At 30.3% G+C, this 22,418-nt stretch overlaps 3 protein-coding genes across 5 annotated transcripts in view; 1 reads left to right on the top strand and 2 right to left on the bottom strand.

Moving 5' to 3' along the window:
• Positions 1-22,418, top strand: part of fng (fringe) — a 271,035-nt gene that overhangs the window by 106,261 nt on the left and 142,356 nt on the right. The window lies entirely within an intron of this gene.
• On the bottom strand, positions 10,933-14,758 carry LOC143192065 (galactose mutarotase). The gene is made up of 7 exons (XM_076397536.1): positions 14,504-14,758; positions 12,043-12,213; positions 11,833-11,992; positions 11,562-11,780; positions 11,380-11,510; positions 11,123-11,320; positions 10,933-11,064 (listed from the first exon to the last, which is right to left on the bottom strand). Exons 1-7 carry the CDS (start codon positions 14,651-14,653, stop codon positions 10,984-10,986), a joined length of 1,110 nt encoding a protein of 369 aa, XP_076253651.1. The 5' UTR covers positions 14,654-14,758; the 3' UTR covers positions 10,933-10,983.
• Positions 16,127-19,941, bottom strand: LOC143192062 (galactose mutarotase). 2 transcript variants are annotated; one of them, XM_076397531.1, is made up of 9 exons: positions 19,675-19,941; positions 17,674-17,801; positions 17,464-17,616; positions 17,256-17,413; positions 17,009-17,196; positions 16,840-16,949; positions 16,608-16,778; positions 16,357-16,550; positions 16,127-16,281 (listed from the first exon to the last, which is right to left on the bottom strand). In XM_076397531.1, the coding sequence occupies exons 2-9, from the start codon at positions 17,792-17,794 to the stop codon at positions 16,198-16,200; spliced, it is 1,179 nt and encodes a 392-aa protein (XP_076253646.1). In that variant the 5' UTR covers positions 17,795-17,801; positions 19,675-19,941; the 3' UTR covers positions 16,127-16,197. The 2 variants fall into 2 exon arrangements, with proteins under 2 accessions (XP_076253646.1, XP_076253647.1); XM_076397532.1 differs by having other exon boundaries at positions 19,705-19,845.

Genomic DNA, 22,418 nt, shown 5'->3' with positions numbered 1-22,418 from the left:
AAGTATAATTATTCGAGCAACCTTATTTTAGTTTTAAGCAGGCATTGAATATATGTCAACATGATTATTGCTCTTCGTGGCGGCTCTTTTAATACTCTAGGTAAAATATCATAAATTCTAGGAGCCTTTTTAGGATTGAGAAGTCAAATTTACAGCTAGATCGGGCTTATAAACAGATAATCTATTGTAGATTCTATATCATTCGGTTGGAATACATTAGCTAAATGTTCTGTGAATAATTCAGTTTTTTCATCGTTACGTCGAACTCATTCATTTTCATTATATTTAATAGGCAGTGTCTAATAATTGGTCTTGTTTTGTCTACAACATTTCTGGTTCTGTGTCATAGTCTTCTTGCTTTTAGTTTTTCTTTTATCAACGTAATTTACCTCTATCCTAATTTCTCTCTTGATGTCGGAGTAAACCGATGATGAGAACAACAATATTAATGCAACTTATACATCACGGTAAAATATTAAAAAATATTTCCTGTTATTTCCGTGAAAGGAGTTTGGAAGAATTTACTGAATTATTAATCAAATCGAGAACCGTTTCTTTCACGGGACCGTATTATACCTTTAGATTAATTAGTGTAGGAGAACAACAAAAGAAACCGATGAAAAAATCAGGTCGATCTAGATCTCCGACACTTAAGTTTTTTTACCGAGTAAAAAGAGTGCCATTGTCTGTCTATATTACCATTGTTACTCCCGGAGCAGTCTGTCTAGCCTAAATTACTACCAACAGATTTCAAAACGTCTGATGGTAGATAACACGCCCATCAATCAAGCCGGGAGCATAAAAAAACATCCGCAGGATACGAAAGTTAAATTGTAAGAAGTATAACGGAATGATGTTGCGTCCGTGGCGGCGGGTAATTTGATTTAAATGAAGCAACGCCAATTTTTAATTTTGTATAATTTTGACGTTGGGTGTGTTTAATATGCTACGAGGAATGCACGATTTCACCTGGTGAAGGTATCTTGATTTTATTTAAAAATACGATTGCATTCGTAATAAATTAAATATATTTTCTAGTTCAGAAGTTATGATCTAGAAAATAATTTTAACAAGACAACTTAATATTCTTTTTTTCAATATTCTTGGATGTACAAATAAGTAAATATTTTGAAGCTTTGTTGAGGGAAACTACTGAAATGAAAGGAGGTTCGTTATCCAATGTTAATTACAATTTTTTTCTAGAGGTTCTATGTTTGACTGTATATATATACTTTTAATGTATGCTCACCGATTTCTCCGTCAATTATTGACCGATTTTCAAAATTCTTTTTTTATTCGAAATAGTGCATTTCCGAGTTGATCCCATTGGAACCAAGTCAGGATTTGATGGCGGAATACCGGGAAATCGAGGGAAAACCTCAAATTTCAAAGGCACATACAAAGTTTCCACATATTTTTTATTTAAAATAACCGGATATTTGTGTATAATGTTATTGCTGAGCTCATGTGATGAAAGAGCGGAAGTTGTTCAGTGCAAAAGCCCATTAGTTTGGTTTTTAAGTTCTCTCCATATCACATGGGAAGCTGTAGAAATATTGATCACAGGGACCACGCGGACGACGCGGGTTCAATTCCCGGAACGGGCAATGATTTCGTTGTTGTTCTAGTTTGGTTAGAACATTTGTCAAATCGCCTAGGCTAGGTAGTGGACCTCGGGGCCTGAAACGTTCAGCGTTCACAATTTGTCTTAATACCTACTTAAACCTATTTATCTATTTACAATATTATTTTAAGTACTACCAACTGATCAGTTTGAGGTCGGCGTCGACCACAAATAATACAAAAATAGTAATAGTAATAATTTTGTGGCAACATTCTTTTTGTTCTTTTTAGTACCATTGTTTCTTTATTCCTATTTTTCCTCATACGGGCTGCTCATACCTTTACTTGGCTTACCCATTGCAATATTAAATAAAATAACTGCGTAATTTATTGAATAAATACCTAACACTAAAAAGAGAAAAATAAAATATTTTTAACATAAAAATTCAACCGAATTTTATAATAAATAAATAAAGAACTCACTAAAAATTTAAAAAATAATAAAAATGAGATTTTTAACACAAAAAAAATAAAAGAAATTATGTACATAATAATCGTTCTAATAACTAAATAAAACAATCTACTACACTACAATTTAGCTTAATACCTACCTAAACCTATTTATCTACTTACAATATTATTTTAACTACTACCAACTGATCACTTTGAAGTCGGCGCCGAGTCCAAACAATATAAAAATAACAATATAATTTTGTGACATATACAAAAAATTAAATTAGCAACAAAACAAATCTAAACTACAATCATATTAGTTTAGATTTAGGTTCGGCACCGACTTCAAAGTAGTCAGTTTGTAGTAGTTAAAATAATATTGTAAATAGATCAATAGGTTTAGGTAGGTATTAGGCAAAATGGTGTCTATATAGTAGAATATAAAATACGTGTAGTAGATTGGTTAAATAAGGCCTTTGTTTAGTTATTACGACGATTATTATGTGCATATTTTATTTTAAAATGTTTTTTTGTGTTAAAAATCCAACTTTGGTTATTGATGAATGTAATAATATCTTTTAAGTATATCATATTTAAAAATATAATTAGTTTCCATGATTTTCCTAATATTTTTTATTACAAATTCATGATAGCACTATGTGCAAAACTAATTTCATTTGATACAGTATATAGTATAATTTTAATACCGTTAAAGTTTTTTGGCTTTTTGTGACCATAAAAAATATGAAACTATAAAAAATTACATTGGTTACATTTCGTATCATTAAATTTGAATAATGGTGTTTGATAAAGATAGGGTTGAATTCTTAATTGTAACATAAGAACTCACTTCAAGCCGTATGAAGCAAATTATACTTTATTTGATTAAAAATAATGACGTGCTACATTCTTATATGTTCGTTTCCTTCAGCAACAAACGCCATCTGCCACATTGTCTTCCTCGAAGTGTAAAAGCGTCGGAACATGAAACTTCCCTTAACCAAAACGTTAAAAATAAAAAAGGCACGAAAAAGCTTTAGAGCTTCGTTCGATCAAGTCGAGCGATGACGCGTCGAACCCGCAGGTATTTCACAGGTGTTTGGGCGGCTAGAATCTTCCGATAAGTCGATGGAGCCAGGTGAACTTCAGTTTATAGACGTATTTTGACGATTTTTTCGGTTTCACTCTATCACCGTCTTGCGGTATTACTGGACCGAAATGAAAAAAAATCTGATACGGGACACGCACCATGCCCTTAAATGTTCCTGGGCCAGGTGGTCTTTAAAGAAGAGAATGCAAAAAATGATACGCTTCGGGCGCCTGCTGAAGAAAAATGGACGATATTTATACGGTGTTCGAACAAGGCTACTGACTGCTGGGTATATAATTTTAAGTATCGAGATGTGTGTAACTGCTTATTACGTAGCGGACGAACGTAACGTTGTATTCTGAGGTTTGATAATATATACGTGATCATATAGTTTTAAGAATGACTCAACATAAAAATAAGGTAGCCTGAAATGTATTGAGGAATGATTGCAATCAACTATGATTTGTTAAATTAACTCTTACACTTAAAAATCATGAAATGGCTTTTCTGCAAGGTTTGCGGTAATTTATTTTGTTAATTTTCCTGATTTCGTATTATTCAACTAAATTGTTTAATTTCTTAGCCCAGTGACTAAACTAAGGTTAGTCTTTTCTCTTTGTGTTGGTATTTAATATTCTTAAGTATTTTGTTTTTTAGTTCATTATTTTCATATGAATTAGAACATCCTATAGGGATTGATTTTATCGCTTTACTTTTGCTAAATAACTAATTTGACTGAATACCTGTAGTAATACCTAGAATAATATGTGCAGTATTTTACTTTAGAAAATTGAAAAACCTATTATTTTTTCTTATTTTCAAAAGTTAATCTTTCAAGAATATGCCTTTAAGACGATTTTTGAAAACTTGTCTGTTTTTTTATTTCACTTGAAGATATTTCTAGGTCAGAAATCTCCATTAAATTTAGTTTTTAACCATAAGAATTTGAAAACATATTGAGGTAACATTAAATTTTGGAATTTATATTTATATTATGTTTTCACTAGGAAAACTTGTCTTTCCTGAAATAATCATTTCTTTAAAAACAGTTAGATTTTATTTTACATGGATATTTTATTATTAAGTTTTGTAATATTGCTGTTATTATGCCTTGTAATTGAGTGCATATTACAGGTCCTATTACAGGAACCTATAGCATGGGTTGCGTATATTTCTGATAGAGCCTTTAGAGGCTATGAGGATACCTATTTGGGATTGAAAGTTGTAGTGTCCTAGGATAGGGTGTTGGAACCAGTCCTTTACCTGATGTAGATCGGTAATCTTTCAGAGTTAAGTAACATACTACAATAACTACTATAGCTAAGGACTACGATGAAGCAATAGAATTACAAATATTAGTAAGCGAAATTAACAATTGGACCGAGTATCGGTTTGAATGAGTCTAAATCTGTCCACGTCAGTTTTACATACAAGAAAAATCAAGACGTCCCTATCAGAATAAATAATATCCAAGTACCATATGCTGACACTGCAAAATATTTAGGAATGATACTGGACGTTGGAAGGTTTATGTAAAGAAGAAGAAAGCAGAACTGGATATTACATTTAGAAATGTATTGTCTATTTCGAGGAGACTCTGCTTTGACATACAATAGATTATTGCTGTATAAGCATATCCTTAAACCCATATGTATATGTGGCATCCAGATATGATGTTGTGCTAAGGAAAATAATCTGGACATAATTCTAGTTAGGTTTTCATTTCAGCTCTGTGGTTATAAAAAGTGCTTACAGCATAAACTTTCATTTTACTTCCAAATCATTTTATCTTAACGGAGAGAAAATCAACTGCGATTATTACATAGCATTATTGGACCGTTTGAAGCATGAAATCGCCGAAAAACAGCCGAATTTGAAGAAAGAGAAAGTGCTTCTTCACCAAGACAATGCATCGTGTCACAAATCAGTGAAAACGATGACAAAAATCCATGAATTGGTCTTCGAATTGCTTCCTCATCTACTATATTCTCCAGATCTGGCCCCCAGCGACTATTTCCTGTTCTCAGATCTCAAAAGATTGCTCGCGGGGAAGAAATTTTCTTCGAATGAATAGGTGATCGCCGAAACTGAGGCCTATTTTGAAGCAAAGAACAAATCATATTACAAAAATGGTATCGAAAATTTGGAGGGTCGCTATCATCAGTGTATCACCCTTGAAGGGAATTATGTTGAATAAAAAAACTAATTTTGTCAAAAAAATGTGTTTTACTATGGTAGGCCGGGGTCTTTTCAATTGATCTTACTATGGTAGGCCGGGGTCTTTTCAATTGATCTGTTACATTAAACTAGCTGATTTTTTTAGAAGAATCAAGTGCATATCTGTCACGTTATATATATGTTTCTAGTATTAGTTTTCATTGTAAGACATTAGGGGATGAAAAAACACTTCATTGATACGGAAGTTGCAAGGTAATTTGATACGAATCCGGTGTATTAATTACTTTTTGTGAGCACAAGGGATTGATGTGTTAATGGTGTTAAATGACGAAGGAACAATATTATTTTGCTGTTTCCCATGTGAAAATATAGCATATGCTATGCTATATAAATCACGTATATATTTTGTAAGATATCTTGATTATTTTTATAATTTTCTGGCCTGGAGACATATATATATGTATAACATATATACTGTTATTTGGTTTGAATTAAGGTGACTATTGTTATGACAAACAATTTATCCACACATTTAGTGCCAGACACATACTTGTTTCATTAATTTGCTAACTACCATTATGACCTATAATATGGACATATTAATATAGAGGATTATATACTTGTACCAAAATGCTTTTATGCATCCACTTGTAGTTTTTTCGCATTTTATATTTTACCAAAATTATACATTCCTCAACATGCTATACAATTTTACCTGCTATCCGTGATGGTATCAGTGATAGTAAGTGTTTTAATTTCAGATCTTTCATAGGGTAAAGGAGGACATTTATTAAGCAGATATTTCTGATTTTAATTTTACATTTTGAAATAATTATTAGTGAATAAGGCAAAGTAATTGTTAAATTTCTAAATTATTAAATTAATATTGCCGAAAGAATTTTGGAAACTTATGGTGATGATGTTTCGTCATATTCAAATTGTCTCTTTTGGTTCCAATTATTTAAAAGTGCTGATTTTGATGTCATTGGCAAAGAACGCCCCGGTGAACTAAAAAATTCCAAGACAATAGTCTTAACGTAAAAGACGAATGTCAAATTGTCAAAGAATTTTCAGTTCATGAATCGACTGTTTCTATTTGCATGAATGCGACGGGAAAGTTTAAAAAATTGAAAATATGAGTTAGAACCATTTAACTATCGCTGTTTTATTACCTGCTAAACAAAAAAGAAGAGTTTTCTGTGGTGTTTTGTGACTGGCGATGAAAGGTGATTTTACTATAATAATTCCAAGCGCCAAAGGTCATGGGTTAGCTCATGAGAGCTATTCACATCGATATCGAAGCAAAATATTAATGGCCATCAATCCCTGCAGCAGATATGGTTGAATCAGCAAGACCTAGTATAACTTGAGCTGCTAAAATCAGCAACGGCGACTGACAAATGCAAAGTTATGCTCTAACTTGGCAAGGGCTGTACGGGGTTCTGCCGCACCTAGTGTATTCACCATAGAGGCCCCTTCGCTGCGGATCGCTGCCAAATTAATATTCTTTTTGTGAAACAGTATTGCCATATTGCCATAAAGATAATAATAAGTTGTAAAAAATGATGAAAAATATTTTTTTAAATATACATATATATATATATATACAAAAACAGTATATGACATCACTATTATTACAAATTTCTAGCAATTAAAAGGAAATATCGAAAAATTATCGTCAAAACCTTCAGAAGGATTGAAATTTTTTTTTTAAGAATGCAATATTATTAAAATTCGAACGTCGTTTATTTTACATTTTGTTCCCGGTCATAAGTGAACTGGATTGACATCACGAGGTATTTATTGATCAAATACCATTTTTCCCCATTTATTCACTTTCATTCATCGATTTCAACAAAAACATCCGCCGGTTTTATAATCCCACCGGCATCGATTTAAAATCCGTTTTTTCCTTCGCTCGTCGTTCTTCCCATTCCCCGTTTGATTCCGCCACTGAAAATTGACACAGAAAATAAGTGGCACTACCGATTTTTTTCCATCTGATCTGAAAATCCGGACACGATCGCTCGTTTAACGGTAACGACCTGTTGCGCGTGGAACCTGCAATTTCGTACATTAACTCATCTCCATATCTTAAACCTATTAAGAGCAACCGGCCGTTTTTAATCGAAACAAACAAAAGTCCAGCAGCCATGGGCGTTCAAACTGTTTCGAGATAATTGCAATGTGGTCGGGTATCAAGACGAGTTAAAAATAAACGCCCCATCAGATTTCATCGTGACGCTTCTGATGGGGTTGATGATATCAACCTGGTTGTTTCGGTGTATAGGCGTATCAAAAATTGGTCCATATTATTAGTAAAAGTGTCTTCAAAGTGATTTTTGTTTAAGAACGTAATCACTCGTGTAAAGAGGATTTTTTTGCCAGTTTTCTAAAAATAATAACACTTCATGACAGCAAATATGAGATATTTTTCAAATACAAAGAATCTGATCAATCTCACGTTTTCTTATCAAGGTCTAGTTAATTATATGGAAAAATTAATGTGGTGTGGTGTGTGTTGTTTTACGTATCCCGTTCATTGTTACGAAAGTCTACGAAAGTAAAAAAGTATGCTCAGCTATATTTTTAGATGTAACACAAACTTTCAATAAGGTTTAGCATGAAATGAACTGAGAATGAAAAATGAAATGAAAATCATGAGAAATGAAATGGGCCAATGCTTTATCTACTCTACACTTGTGATATACCATAAATGGAGAATATTACGATGGCTACAGTTGCTGATGATACTGCGATTATAGCTGTCGGAGATTATAGTGAAGAAGCCACATGAAAATTACAAGAGGCAAGTGACAATATGAATAATTGAACACACGCTTGGAAAATAAAAATTAATGAAAGTAAATCCGTACTTGTGTAGTTCACCTACAATTAGACCGTACAAGCACCAATAACATTAAATAATACTATCATTCCATATAGAAACGACTCTAAATATCTAGGAATGAATCCTGATGCAAAACTTTGCTAGAAGAGACATATAAAGAAGAAAATAATTGGAATTGAAATATAGGAAAACGTATTGGCGATTTGTAAATGTATTGTATTGTATTGTATTGGAAAATATATTGGCTAAAATCACATTTATCTGTACATACTAAATTGCTATTATATAAGCAAATACTAAAACCTTTTGTATTAATGAGACTAGTTGGTTTTAGGCAAGTTTTTTGATCGACTGATTGACAATTAGAGATCAGAAACAAGTATTTTTTCAAATTGAATTGCTTTAATTTTTAAATTAATAAAAGATTAAATTTAATTAAAATAGAATTATTGATCAATATTAATAAAGTTGAAGAACAATATACAAATATTCTAGTAACTGAAGGCGGAACGAGATCAAGATTTCAAGGTTTCTTTAATTAAATATATCTATAATTCAGAGATATATGGCTGCTGAACTGCGTAATGTTACTTGCCAGTCTATTCAGTTGTTATAAAGTCATTTTAACAGTGTCAAATAAGTTATTTCGCTTAATATTAAGATACGATCTTTTATTGTAGCTAACGTTTAAGATAATATTTTTTTAATATTAGATATTTTTATTAGTTACACTTCAAGTGCGTGAAACGCATTTCATTGGTAAACCGAAAGCGTATTTCGTTCAAAAATCAAATACTGCGATAGTGGTTTTACTGCAGTATACTGAATGCATAGAGCTAGTATGGCCTTGCGTCCGTTATTCACTGTTGATGGTTTTTGTAACAATACAAGTCATCAAATTTGTTCAATTAACATCGGCAGAAATCTGTAGTAAATATATCATTCGGTTTTAGCAGTTCGTAATACACTAATCAGGGCGGAGAAGACCGAAGCAAGTTTCAATGCTTCGATCTAGATGTGGGTGGTTTTTCTGGACTGACCCATGCCATTTTAGGCTTAGAATTGTCGTAGTAGATCCGTTATTATCACCAGTTATCGTACGCTAGAGAAACCTCTCCTTTTGCCTTACCTTAGCTGCCTATTTTACTGTTCTATGAAAGTTTGAGCTGGTTTTTCATCCAACAGTTTCTGCAATTCATTGTCTTCGAACTTTGTAGTGTTTTATGGGATTTGGTATCAGATTTATCTAAATCAAATAACCAAAGAATTAATGCCAAAAATGCAATTTTGAACATTCTGTGATTACCGTCTGTAAACATTGAATAACTCATTAATATAAAATGGAAAATGGTATTTTACATAGAGTCATTATCTAAACCATAGAATTTACCAGTTAGTTTATGTAGTCAATATTGTTGTCTATTATATAACAGTTTATATTTATACATTGCATTTTCAATATGTTAGATATCGCTGATAAAAATATTATCAATCACGTAATATGTTTATTCATTATTTAGTTTTTGATTTGTCTAACTTTTTGGTAAATTAGTGATCCATGTATTAATTAAGCAATCAATCTAATAGGTTAATATTAAATTAATACTTTTTTCCCGTATATTTATAGCCATTTTTATCCTGTTGTTCCAAAATCTATTTCCAATTGAATAAGATTGTGTTGTTTGTAGATGTTAATACTGTAAGGTACTTTTGATTGAAGGTATCAAGACTTTAACTTATGCGATATATGTGTTTATATCTATTTGATTTTATCTGTATATATATATATATATATATATATATATATATATATATATATATATATATATATGTATATATATATATTACCTAACTATATTAATGTATTTTCTTGCAAGAGAAGTTAGGGTGTCTTCAACAATATATATTTGTAATAATAGTGGCAGAAACCCATTATCCAATGCCGTACAAAAACATTAGTAGGGAATCAAATAATTATTGTGTTATCAGATTTCTCCATCAAAATATCGCTTTTATGTTTTGTGCTACCCTGGATACCGAATCACCCAGCAATTATCTTAAACGATTCAACGTCTACTGCTCCTAAACACCTTTATATTACAATAATATTAATTTGTTTAATTTGATATAGTGTAAAATTTGCCTGATTAATCTTATTAATCTTGACTTATTTTTTAATATAAAGTTTGTGTGGATATTTTGACAGTTGGAAATACGCTTTTAATCTTATTTTGTATCATGTATTTTTTTGTATTCTATTGTGCATATGTACGTTATTCTGGAAATATATGAAATAATGTAGGACCAGATGTTGTAAAATGTTACCAATATTATGAAGTTATTGAATAATATAACCAAATAAATTTTTAACGAGTATCTTTGTAATGATATCAAGGCATAGTTCTTCTTATATCAAGATCCTTAATCTAAAGTCTTACATTCCAGATATTGGTTTCTTTTTAAATGTGGTGAATTTTATGTCATTTTATTTAGAAGAGGGTGTGTTTTTATAATATTTTTTTTGTCTCTTCGAAAATTTCACTATTGTGCTTTTGGGCTCATTGTAATACTTGAAGTGTCGTCTAGTGGTGTCGCTGTATATATATATATATATATATATATACATAGTTCTAAAGGAAATTAAAATGTTGTATATATATATATATATATATATATATATATATATATATATATATATATATATATATATATATATACTGTATTCTATGTATTTTCTATGTATCTATGTATCTATGTATTTATAAATTTGGAGACTAAATATGAAAAAAAAATACAATTACATTTTTATCTGTATATTGTTAAGTTTCTCATGGTACTCTATGTTATTTTAATTTTTTACTAAAAATCTGAACTTTGTCAAATGGTGATATTCCTCACCTGGATTCAATATAACCTTCGGGAAATGTTCCTGGAAAACATATATCTAGTTATATGGCACCGCTAATATTTCCTCTAAAATTACTTACATGATTGACGGCATCTGGATATATTTGCGTTTCAAAGCAGAAAGCTCCATGTTTTTTATAAGTAGCCCCTTTTCCTTGGCTGCTCTCATCTTCAGGCATAAAATTACCAGTATAAAATTGAACGCCAGGTTGGTTGCTGTATACCTCCATGACTCTTCCACTTGGTGGATGGAAAGCTTTCGCTACGAATACTACATCCTGTAAAATAATTCGTTACCTCACCTTGAAACTATCTTTATGCCTAATGTAGTGTGTACCTTCTCAGAAATTCGTGTGACACAGAAATTATGATCGAATCCTGGGGCTTCCGGAACTTTAGTTATCACATCGCCCAAAATTTTTGGAACACGCAAATCAAATACTGTCTCAGACACGGGGATCAAATTTCCTGCAATATTATACATTATAATAACTTCTCCTATTTAGTGAGTCTGACAACCTGTTGGGATAGCAGTTTCATCTACCTCAGTATACGCATCAGCGTTGATGGTTATTTGATGCTTATAAAGTTCCTTAGCTCCAGTTCCATGTCCTGCTAAGTTAAAGTATGAATGATTTGTCAAATTTACTGGACACGGCTTTGAAACTACTGCCTTATAATCAATTATGAAATCGTTATCTGGAGTGAGCTCGAACGCAATTGTTGCAAGCAAGTCTCCTGCAAAATATTCATTTTATGGTCATATTAAACTCTCATTATTATATAATACCCGGATATCCTTCTTCTTTGTCAGCTGAATGATAAGTTAAAATTACTTTGCTCCTACTGATGTGGTAGTTCCATAAAACCTTATCGAAGCCTTGAAGACCTCCGTGTAAGTGGTTAGGTCCATTATTAATAGCTAAATTATATTCCACATCCTCAACAGTCTGTAAATTTACCGTTGAATAATATTACGCTTAAAATATCAAGTACATACCATTTTTCCTTTTGCTGTTCTGTTAGCAACTCTACCGATTGTTGCTCCATAATAACGATTTTTCGAACTTAAATATTCTTGGATAGTATCGAATCCTGTGACGATATCATCTATTTTCCCTTGTTTATTAGGTACTTTAATTGATGTAATGGTTGCTCCATAATTAATTATCTTGAATATGAAAAAAAAACAATTAGGTAAAAAGAATAAAATAAAAGGTCTATATGATAAGAACAATATGGGCATTTATTATTTTTAAATATTATTATCAAACGTTGGATATAGTATTTTTTTGCAAATCTTATGCGTACAAGCATTTTTACTTTTAGATATAAGCATACTCTTCGAAATACAGCTTTATGATAAAATAGATTTAAATTAATTTTTAAAATTGTCAATTGTGTTTGAACGATTTAAAAGTGTTGCAAGAACGACCTGGACGACCAATAGAATCCGAACCTGCTGAACGAAAACCCAGCTGAAACTCCCGAAGGACTTTTAGGAACTTGACGAATCAACAAATTGAAGGTGCAAAAAAGACAATAGACAACAGCAATATCGAATGAATGCAATATTTTTTCTTAAATATCAGGTGTAATATTTTTTTATCGATTGAATAAGTGCAAAATTTACAATTCTTGTACACAAATATATAATTAATTGACACTTATATATATATATATACATATATATATATATATATATATATATATATGTATATATATATATATATATATATATATATATACATATATATATATATATATATATATATGTTTAATTTTTTTGTTAAATATCAGGTGTAATATGTATAATAGGTGTAATATTTTTCAATCGATAAGATTGAATAAGTGCAAAATTTACAATTCTTGTCAACAAATATATAATTAATTGACACTTGATGATAAAATATTGTAGGCATAATTTTTATCACATATATCATTTTTAAGAGCAGATATAATATTTAATACAGTATGTTTTTTTTTTATTGTCGACTTACATTAGTTGTTTATTAATTGCCTTTCTAGTTATTAGGTAATTAAGTTTAAGCTTAATTTAAAAAGGTATAATTGTTCCAGAAAGAAAACAAGCATAACATCAAGTTTATTGATTTTAGATATATTACTTTGAGTTTCCTGCTGATTTGAAATTCGGTCATGGGTGTTTTTAAATTATGTTTGAGATTATCTGTAAGGTAGTGTGTAATTTTACACGATATGCGACAAGTCAGTCCGGTAAGCAAGCGGTAGTATCATGGTTCGAAGCCCATGTTTAACAATAAACTGTAAGAAAATAATAATAATATATGTTTTTGTTAATTGAAATTATTAACTAGATCAAATATTGCCGACAGGTACAAAAATATATACAAAATCCATAAATCAATAGACATATTGATTTGTGGATTTTGTATATATTTGAGAGATAACTTTAAGAGGTGTTGACGATAAGCTGTTAATTAATATTTGTATACCTGTATATAACATAGTATAATACCTAGGCTGGAACACTTAACCTAGGTATTTTTGAATATTAAACGCTTTTTTATTTTTCAAATCATTGTTCTTTATTTAAGTTTATACTAACTGACAAAATAATTATTTCAACTATATTATATACTATTTATATTATTTCAATGTATTTAACATTGAAACTTTGAACTTTGTGAATAAAATTTTATTTAAAAACCTAATGGACCCTGATCAAAATTAAAAGATTTATTTATCTTACGGATTAACATACTCATTCATTTAAGATTCTCAGTTTCTGCCGCTCATTGATATGGTCCTAGTTAAACATAACTTCCAGTGTCTTTCTAAAATATATAGTATCTCTATTTGGCTATCAACTCACTAATCAATAATGTGAAAATCATTTTAATTAAAATCTGACCTTATCTTCTGTAGTTCTAGAATAATTATTAATTTTTTAACTACACTTCTTCACTACCTTTTAAATACAATTTTAAATAATTAATAATTAAGTAATTTTTACACGTTTTTATTGAATTTTATTGACTTATAACATATATTTATTAGTGCCAGATTAAAAATAAGAAATAAATTGATTCCTTCATAGTTTATGAATAATTTTAGTGGTGATTTTGAAAATGCTGAATACCAAATGTTCGATTAATTAAAATTATCTATAAAAAACTGAAAGCAATATTCGGCAAAGTGATATTGAATAAGTACAAACAAATAAGTACTTCAATACTTCCCACTTGTATGGATACCGATTTTCAAATTGTTTGACTTGTTATTTTTAATAAAATTTATAATTATCAATAGTTAAGTACAGTTAGTCATCGATATAATTTTAATTACCTCCAAGGTTTGACACAAGGATGTAACATAAAAAAATATATGTAATTAATTACTATTAGTACTACTATTTAAATATTATTATTCGATTTTGCAATTAAATTATTTATATTAGATTATACATATATGCAGCTTACCTGAACTGATACTTTGTTACTATTGGTCCATGTAAATCGTGTAACCGCTTTAGTTTCTCCCTTTTGGTTTTTGTACGCCCCAAAGCCATCTATCTTTAAAGTTACCGAAGCTCTGCTCACCGACGACGTACTTACTGATTCAAAACTCATTGTCGAAGTTGTCTTTCAAAGCCGATCAGTTAGCTAGCTGTTCATTTATCTTACACGGCAACAATCGCAATGTGATTTTCAGTTAATTGTGTTTTTGTTTTACTCCAATTACGTCACTTATCAATTCAATTTGAATTACTATGCCGTAAGCGTACAGTGGCGCATCAATATTCAAATCACGATGTTGAAAAACAAAAACAAATTTAATATTTTATATGGTTTGTTTTGTTTTTAAATTATTTTTACTTTAAAATATTCTAACTCGTTATTCATACTGATTTTAGAACATATATGTAATAAGGTAAGATATTTCATAATTATTAATGTATTTTTGTATCACTCTGATGTAATGTTCGTATTTCTTGATAACGATAACATTTCGATATGGTCTTATATTTATCTCTTGTATATATATTGTTCCATTATATAGAGATATATAATGATATTTTATTTGTTTTTCTTGCGATTAATTTACCAGTGTCATAGGCCGAACAATTAAATTATTCTGTATAATTTTGTTTATGCTGTTTATTTTATGGTTTTATTTGCTGTGTTTATAATTTTTTGGTAGTTTTAGTCAATAAGGAAGTTAAATAATATTATTAAGAAATGTTCTTGTTTACAAATTTAAGTGTAAGCTGTTAATTAACCTAACCTAACCTAACTTTTATATTCGATGGTTTTAACTCGTCTGTATATAAAATAATATTTTCCATTTAATATTATTGAGTTATTTAGACAGACGCCAATCATGGAAACTTCAGCGTTTTTTGAATTCATGATAATACTGTTGTCATAAGGCAATTCTTGCAGGGTTAATAAATTATCAAAATACTTTTAGGCAGCTTAGTAGCTGATGAGTCAGCTGTTTCCAGATTTTGATATGTGATGAGGAAGATCCTAAGTGAGTAAAAATGGCACCACACGAATTCATTATCACAGTTGACGATGAATAGTCGATCTACTACGATAATTCTAACCCTAGAAAGTCATGGGTTAGTCCGAGAAAGCCATCCACGTTGACATAGAAGCGGAAGCCTTGCTGTAGATATGGTGGGATGAGCAAGATGTGTATTTCGAGCTGCTGAAATTAAATGAAACAGTTGCTATAGATGTTTATCGATGTTATTTAAACAAATTGAATGTGTTTTTTAAAAAAAGAGCAGCTGCAGTGAGTGCTAGTAGATCCTCTTGCATAATTCACTTATTGAAATCCCTAGCTTGGCTAGCAAACGATTTTGAAATGCTGAGGAAGTGCGAAAATGGATGATTTTTTGAGGCGGTATCATGTTAAATGTGGGCAAAATGGTTGGAAATGATGGAAAATATTGCGATTAATATATATTCTACTAAGGTATCTCAATAAATTCCTTTTAAAGTGAAAAAAATTATCAGAAAACATGCAGGCGAGTAATATGTAGCGTAAATTTACTATGTCTATAATGATTATATATAGGTATATTAAAACAAATATTTTGTTACTAAATAAATTTATTGGTACGAAATAATTTATGATACCAACGTAAATTTATTATTTGAAACAATTATGATTTATTAATAAAGAATCTATATTCCACAGTGTGGTGATATAATTTCCCTGGATACAACTCAGCAGGTGGAAAATTTTTCTGAAAATGTTTAAATGTATTTACATACATACATACTTACATAAGCATATAATGGATTCCTATTAGTTAACTTACGTGATTAACAGCATCTGGATAATTCTGTGTTTCAAAACAAAATGACCCGTGCTTATAATAGTACGCACCACCTTTTCCTATCAATCGATCCACTTTGTATGAATCTCTTATGTTACCTTTGGGATCTGGCGGAATATGGTTTGATGTATAAAACTGTACTCCTGGTTGATTGCTGTATATCTCAAGGACCCTTCCTGTTTTAATAATTTTCATTTGTCACATAATTATTTAACTTGGATTTCAAAACAGACCTGTTGGGGGATGTACAGCTCTGGATACAAAAGTACTGTCTTGGCTAGAGCCTTTATTGACACAGAAATTGTGATCGTATCCCAGATAACCCGGTATATTATTAATGACTTGTCCAAGGATTTTTGGAATTCTTAGATCAAAAACGGTACCGGCAACAGGCAATAACTTTCCTGAAACATATAAATTTATTACATTTTTTAGATATCTTCACTAATATCGTACAAATCCTACCAGAAGGAATCGAGTTTTCATCAACTTCGGTAGTATAGTCGGCATTTATTGAAATTTCGTGATTATACACTTCTTTAGCTCCAGCATCATGTCCGGCTAAATTAAAGTAACTGGAGAAGTGAAACAAAGTGTTGTTATTATATCAAAAAGATGCTCCAATTATGCTTACGAGTGATTAGTTAAGTTGACAAAAGTCGGTTTTGTTGATGTTGATTTGAAATCAAATAAGAATCTGTTATCATTCGTTAGTTGATACGTGACACTTGTTATAACATCTCCTGGAAAACCTTCTTCGAGATCTTTCGACAAATAACTAAGTGTGACTTTAGTGCCATCAACATGATAGTTCCAGTTAACCTAAATATTAAGCAAAGCGATGTATGTTAATTATATGTAACCTAAGGTATTTTACTGACCTTATCGAAACCAACAAGTCCACCATGAAGAGTGTGTTTTCCTAAATTGGCAGTGACTTTGTAAATTTCGTTATCAATTGAGATTTGAGCGTTTCCTATGCGATTGGCAACCCGACCTACAGTTGCTCCAAAATATGGATTTAAGGGGTTTTGATATCCTATAATATATATGAATTATATGATTGGAATAGTAAATATCTGGATATACCATTAATGTCATCAAATCCCATAACAATATCATCAATGGTACCATTTTTGTCTGGTAATTTTATTGAGGTTATTGTAGCTCCATAACTGATCACTTGGACAGAAACTCCTTGTGAGTTACGCCAAGTGAACCTAGATACCGATTCAAGTTTTCCTACGTAAAAATAGCATTAAACTATTTTATATCCAACAACTTACTAACATAATGTACCAGTTTTTCGATCTTTGAAAGTACCAAATTCATCCTCTTCCAATTCAATTCCTTCGACTTGATGATATTTACGGCTTGTTATCTGATTAGCTACAGGTTCTTCATCATTTGACACAATCATCGTTTATCTATAAAGGTACGTTTTAATATTATTGAAATATTATGGATGCCATTTGATTCTAAAAATTATTCACTTTCAATATCAAATTTAATTTATTTAAATGATCAAAAGAAATTTTCGGTATGTGGAAAAAAACTAATTTTATTTTACGGATTATTCTCCGATATAAAGCTTATTGTTCGGCATCTATTGTGTAACGAAAATTACATTCAAACCATTGAAACTTTATTCTAATGCTAGCAGATTGTTCTATCTAAAAATTAAAGTCGACTATCCAAGCGAGTAAAATATTATTACATTTCTAAATTAATGAAATCATTTGCAGTTTTTACATTCTTTTATTATGCTAATTAATAAAATATACAGGACTTGAAAAATTACTAATTATGATTAATTTAAACAATTTTAAAATAACAAAACAGATAAGCAAATAAGTTAACTTTACATGATTTTTTCGTAATAATTGGCAGTTGAAAGGAATAATTCAAACAAAATTAAAATTATCAATATATAGTTTGTTGTGTTTTTAAATTATATTTACTTCTAAAATATCCTAACTCGTTATTCATGCTGATTTTATAACATATATGTAATAAGGTAAGATATTTCATAATTACTAATGTATTTTTGTATTTCTGTGATATGATGTTTGTATGTCTTGATAACAATAACATAACATTACGATACAGTCTCATATTTATCTCCTTTATATATTTTTGCATTACATAGAGATCTATAATGATATTTTATTTGTTTTTCTTACGATTATTTTACCAGTGTCGTAGATTGAACAATTAAATTATTCCCTATAATTTTGTTTATTCTGTTGCGGTTTCATTTTCTATATTTATAAATTTTTGATAGTTTTAGTCAATAAGGAAGTTAAATAATATTATTAAGCAATTTTCTTGTTCAGTGATATATTGATGAAAATGCACAATTTAAGTGTAAATGGTTAATTAATATAACCTCACTTTTAAATTCGATGGTTTAAATACGTCTCTATATGAAATAACAGTTTTCCATTTAATATTATTGAGATATTCAGTATATACAGATGCCAATCATGGAAAGTTCAGTATTTTCGATATCCATTACTTTTGTTGTTTAATCTAAAGATATTAACTACCGAAGTTCGTCAACCATTTTTTGAATTCATTAATAATGCTGTCATATCCCAATTGTTGGATTTAGTTCCACCAAATTAAAAGTACTGATTTTTTTCATTGATTTCCTTAAAAAAGGAAGGACCATGAACAGCGACTGTTACATAGCTTTATTGGACCGTTTGAACGACGAAATCGCACAAAAACGGCCGTATTTGAAGAAAAAGAAAGTGCTGCTTCACCAAGATAATGCACCGTGTCACAAATCAGTGAAAACGATGACAAAAATCCATGAAGTGAGTTTCGAATTGCTTCTTCATCCACCATATTCTTCAGATCTGGCCCGCAGCGATTAGTTCCTATTCTCTGAGAAGAAGTGGTCGCCGAAACTGGGGCCCATTTCATACCACATGCCCAAATCATACTACAAAAATGGTATCGAAAAGGTGGAGGGTCGCTATAATCAGTGTATCACCCTTGAAGGGAATTATGTTGAATAAAAAAACAATTTGCCAAAAAATTGTGTTTTACTGTGGTAGGCCGGGGACTTTTCAATTGACCTGTTATTAACAGTAATTTACGTTAAGGTTTGTAGTATTATTGAATAAATAAATATGAATACAAGTTAAAAATTAAACCTTTCAAGTTTCAGGTTCAAGGTAACGTTATATACGATTCATACAACTTGTTATCTATAATGTGGATTATTGTTATCAATCTTCGATAATAAACATATCCGAAACTACAGTTTCTTGTTTTAAACACTATTTTTACCTGAAATAATTCTTTACGAAATTAACCTACCGAACTCACTCGAACTTTCCCGATACTACCACTTCAACAAGTACGAAAACACCGAATGGTATGCTAGGACGCTTCCCGTTATGCTTTTTATTCGCCCGCTAATGATTAAAGCAGTGGTTTCTTTATTTTATCCGCGAAACCGCATAAATTAGAGGTATCGCAGATAAAATTATATTACAAAATATTTGTACCACTAATGTCCGTTCACCTTCGTCTTACTTTGTTTCGTTTATGTTTACAATACGAGCGGTGTTGTCGCGAAGTATTTATGACAGATGGGACGACCGAGTGGGAATTTAATCAAGTATGCGCGGGCGATAACGAAGTTATTTTTAGTTGTTTGTGAATGTATTTTAAACTAGTATTTTTGGTCAATATTTTATTACTGAACTGATCTCTGATTTCTTTTATTACGAGCGACTGTAACAAAACAGACAAATATTTCATTCAATCCCATATGTTAGAATTGTTGAAAATTGTAAATTGTTTATTACAGAATCATTGTTTAATAACTCAATTTTTCATTATGTTCTTTGTTTTCTTTTGTGGTGTCCAATTTCATATAAAATTCTGTAAATGAATTATTGCAATGATAAATTGATAAATACTCAAGTGCACAATTGCATGATGTAACATACATATACCGATTAAATTTTTTTCTGTTTCAAATACTAAATTTTCATACTTTTATGTTATTGGAGATAGCGATATATAATGAATGTTTGATAAAATTTTAATTTTGATGTTTTTATGTTGTAAATACCGTGTTTTAAGTGAGAATGATATCTATTAGTTCTATATAATTTATATATATATATAATATATATATATATATATATATATATATATATATATATATATATATATATATATATATATATATATATATATATATATTATAAAGTTTCCTTTTTACCAACGAGGGTTTATCTGCACTGGGGACCTACTGTTTAACGTTGGCCCCGAACGGCGGTCCTCGGCACTAAACATTGACCAAGTTCTGACTGAAATCATCCCAGAAGACATCCGGTCCTACCCAGCCTGGTTACTGGCGTGACTGGGATCATCTTCCTCGTCGAATTTTGCACTTTTGCCTAGGATAATCACAAATATTAAACAAACACAAACATTAAATTTATGACCATGCCCCAGCAGGATTCGAACCTGCGACTATCGCAACAGTAGAAGGACCGTTCTGTTGCCTTTACCACTGTGCCAATCAAGCCGTTATATTTTTAATTTTGAATATACAATGAGAGCACCAAAAAAAAGACGAACAGAGAGCGTCTGCCTATTTTCAGACCTAGTAGGGAGTTCTTCCGCTAGATGAGGTTAATAGAAGGCTTCGCGAGACATATGTTTCCCTCTCCCTCTCGCAACATCACCTTGCAACAACTCTCTTGCACACACAGTGTCGCTATTCGGCCAGTCATGATTATATGTCATTGCTTACCCTTCGTATTTGGCCAACCTAGTTACGTGCGACTTTTTCCCGTTATAATGATATTGGACGATATTAAAGTTAAAGAGTTCCTAAGATGCCTCGACTAATAGGAAAAGGGCTACTATAGTTGATAAAAAAATGTATAATAATAATCCTGTCTTTTGCCTCTCTTGCTTGTCTAGTTATGGTAACAAGTCAAAGCATAACTCATCTTTTGATGTTTTTAAGCGATATTTAACAAGTTCGTGTTTCCTAAATAAACATTTTTAATATCGGGATATCTGGAAGCTCGGTGAATATAGCAAGTGGATTAGCGCAATCCATTTCAGTGTTCAGTCGTATTTTCATATTTAGGTCGAGATTGATAATTTATTTAATAAAATATAACTGGAAAATATATCTATAATATAACTATAACTATATCGTTATTTAAAAAATTATTATTACCACCGAAATTATTATGGCCAAGGAAATATCGGTCTTAATTTTTTTTGCTAAACAACTCAAACATATTTCTTTAATATCATATTTATTTGAACTATTAAACTTAAGAACTTAAGAACTATTTTGATATTTTCGCGACTAATATTCATAGTTATAATTAAGGAATTTTTTTCCATGAAAATTATTATTATTATAGAATTTTTAGTTTTTATGAAGTTTTAGAAAATTTGTCATTATATCAATTGTATATATATATATATATATATACAATACAGAATATATTCCTTGAATCATGAATAATGACGACAACTTTAGCATTGCTTTGACGTTGAATCAACTTTTCATGTACAAAAAAAGCTCATCATGATCTCTTCGCTTCATTTTCTACGTTACCCAATCAAATACTTGTTATATTGACTGCCTTTAAACTTGAGGAAGCCTGCTTAAGCAACACTCAATGCTTCAGTTCTAGTTTTCAATATGCCACATCAATTTTGGTTTACTATTGCTTGAAATCCTTATATCCAAGCTTTTTCATTTAAGTTTTTTTTTCTATGTATGGTTATTCATTTTTAATATGTTGAAACTCATCTTTATCAATGAAGTATACTCATTATAAGTTCAGTTCTATTTCCTTTGAGTTATTATAAAATTGAAATGTTTATATGTTGAATGTTTCGTAATTCAAAATCTTCGGAACTAATGAGAAATGTTATTAGGGCTATAAATTAGTTTTAAAGGTTTTTGTTTTAATTTGAACGATGTATCTTTTGAAGAACTTCTCTTATCGTCTTATAAATCTGTTACCTGTGATCTTCAAATACCT

Source organism: Rhynchophorus ferrugineus, unplaced genomic scaffold, assembly GCF_030347505.1.
Source record: "Rhynchophorus ferrugineus isolate W39M unplaced genomic scaffold, kcgeb_rfMv2 rfM2, whole genome shotgun sequence".
Taxonomy (NCBI): Eukaryota; Metazoa; Arthropoda; class Insecta; order Coleoptera; family Curculionidae; genus Rhynchophorus; species Rhynchophorus ferrugineus.
This window is presented reverse-complemented; position numbering and strand designations above follow the sequence as displayed.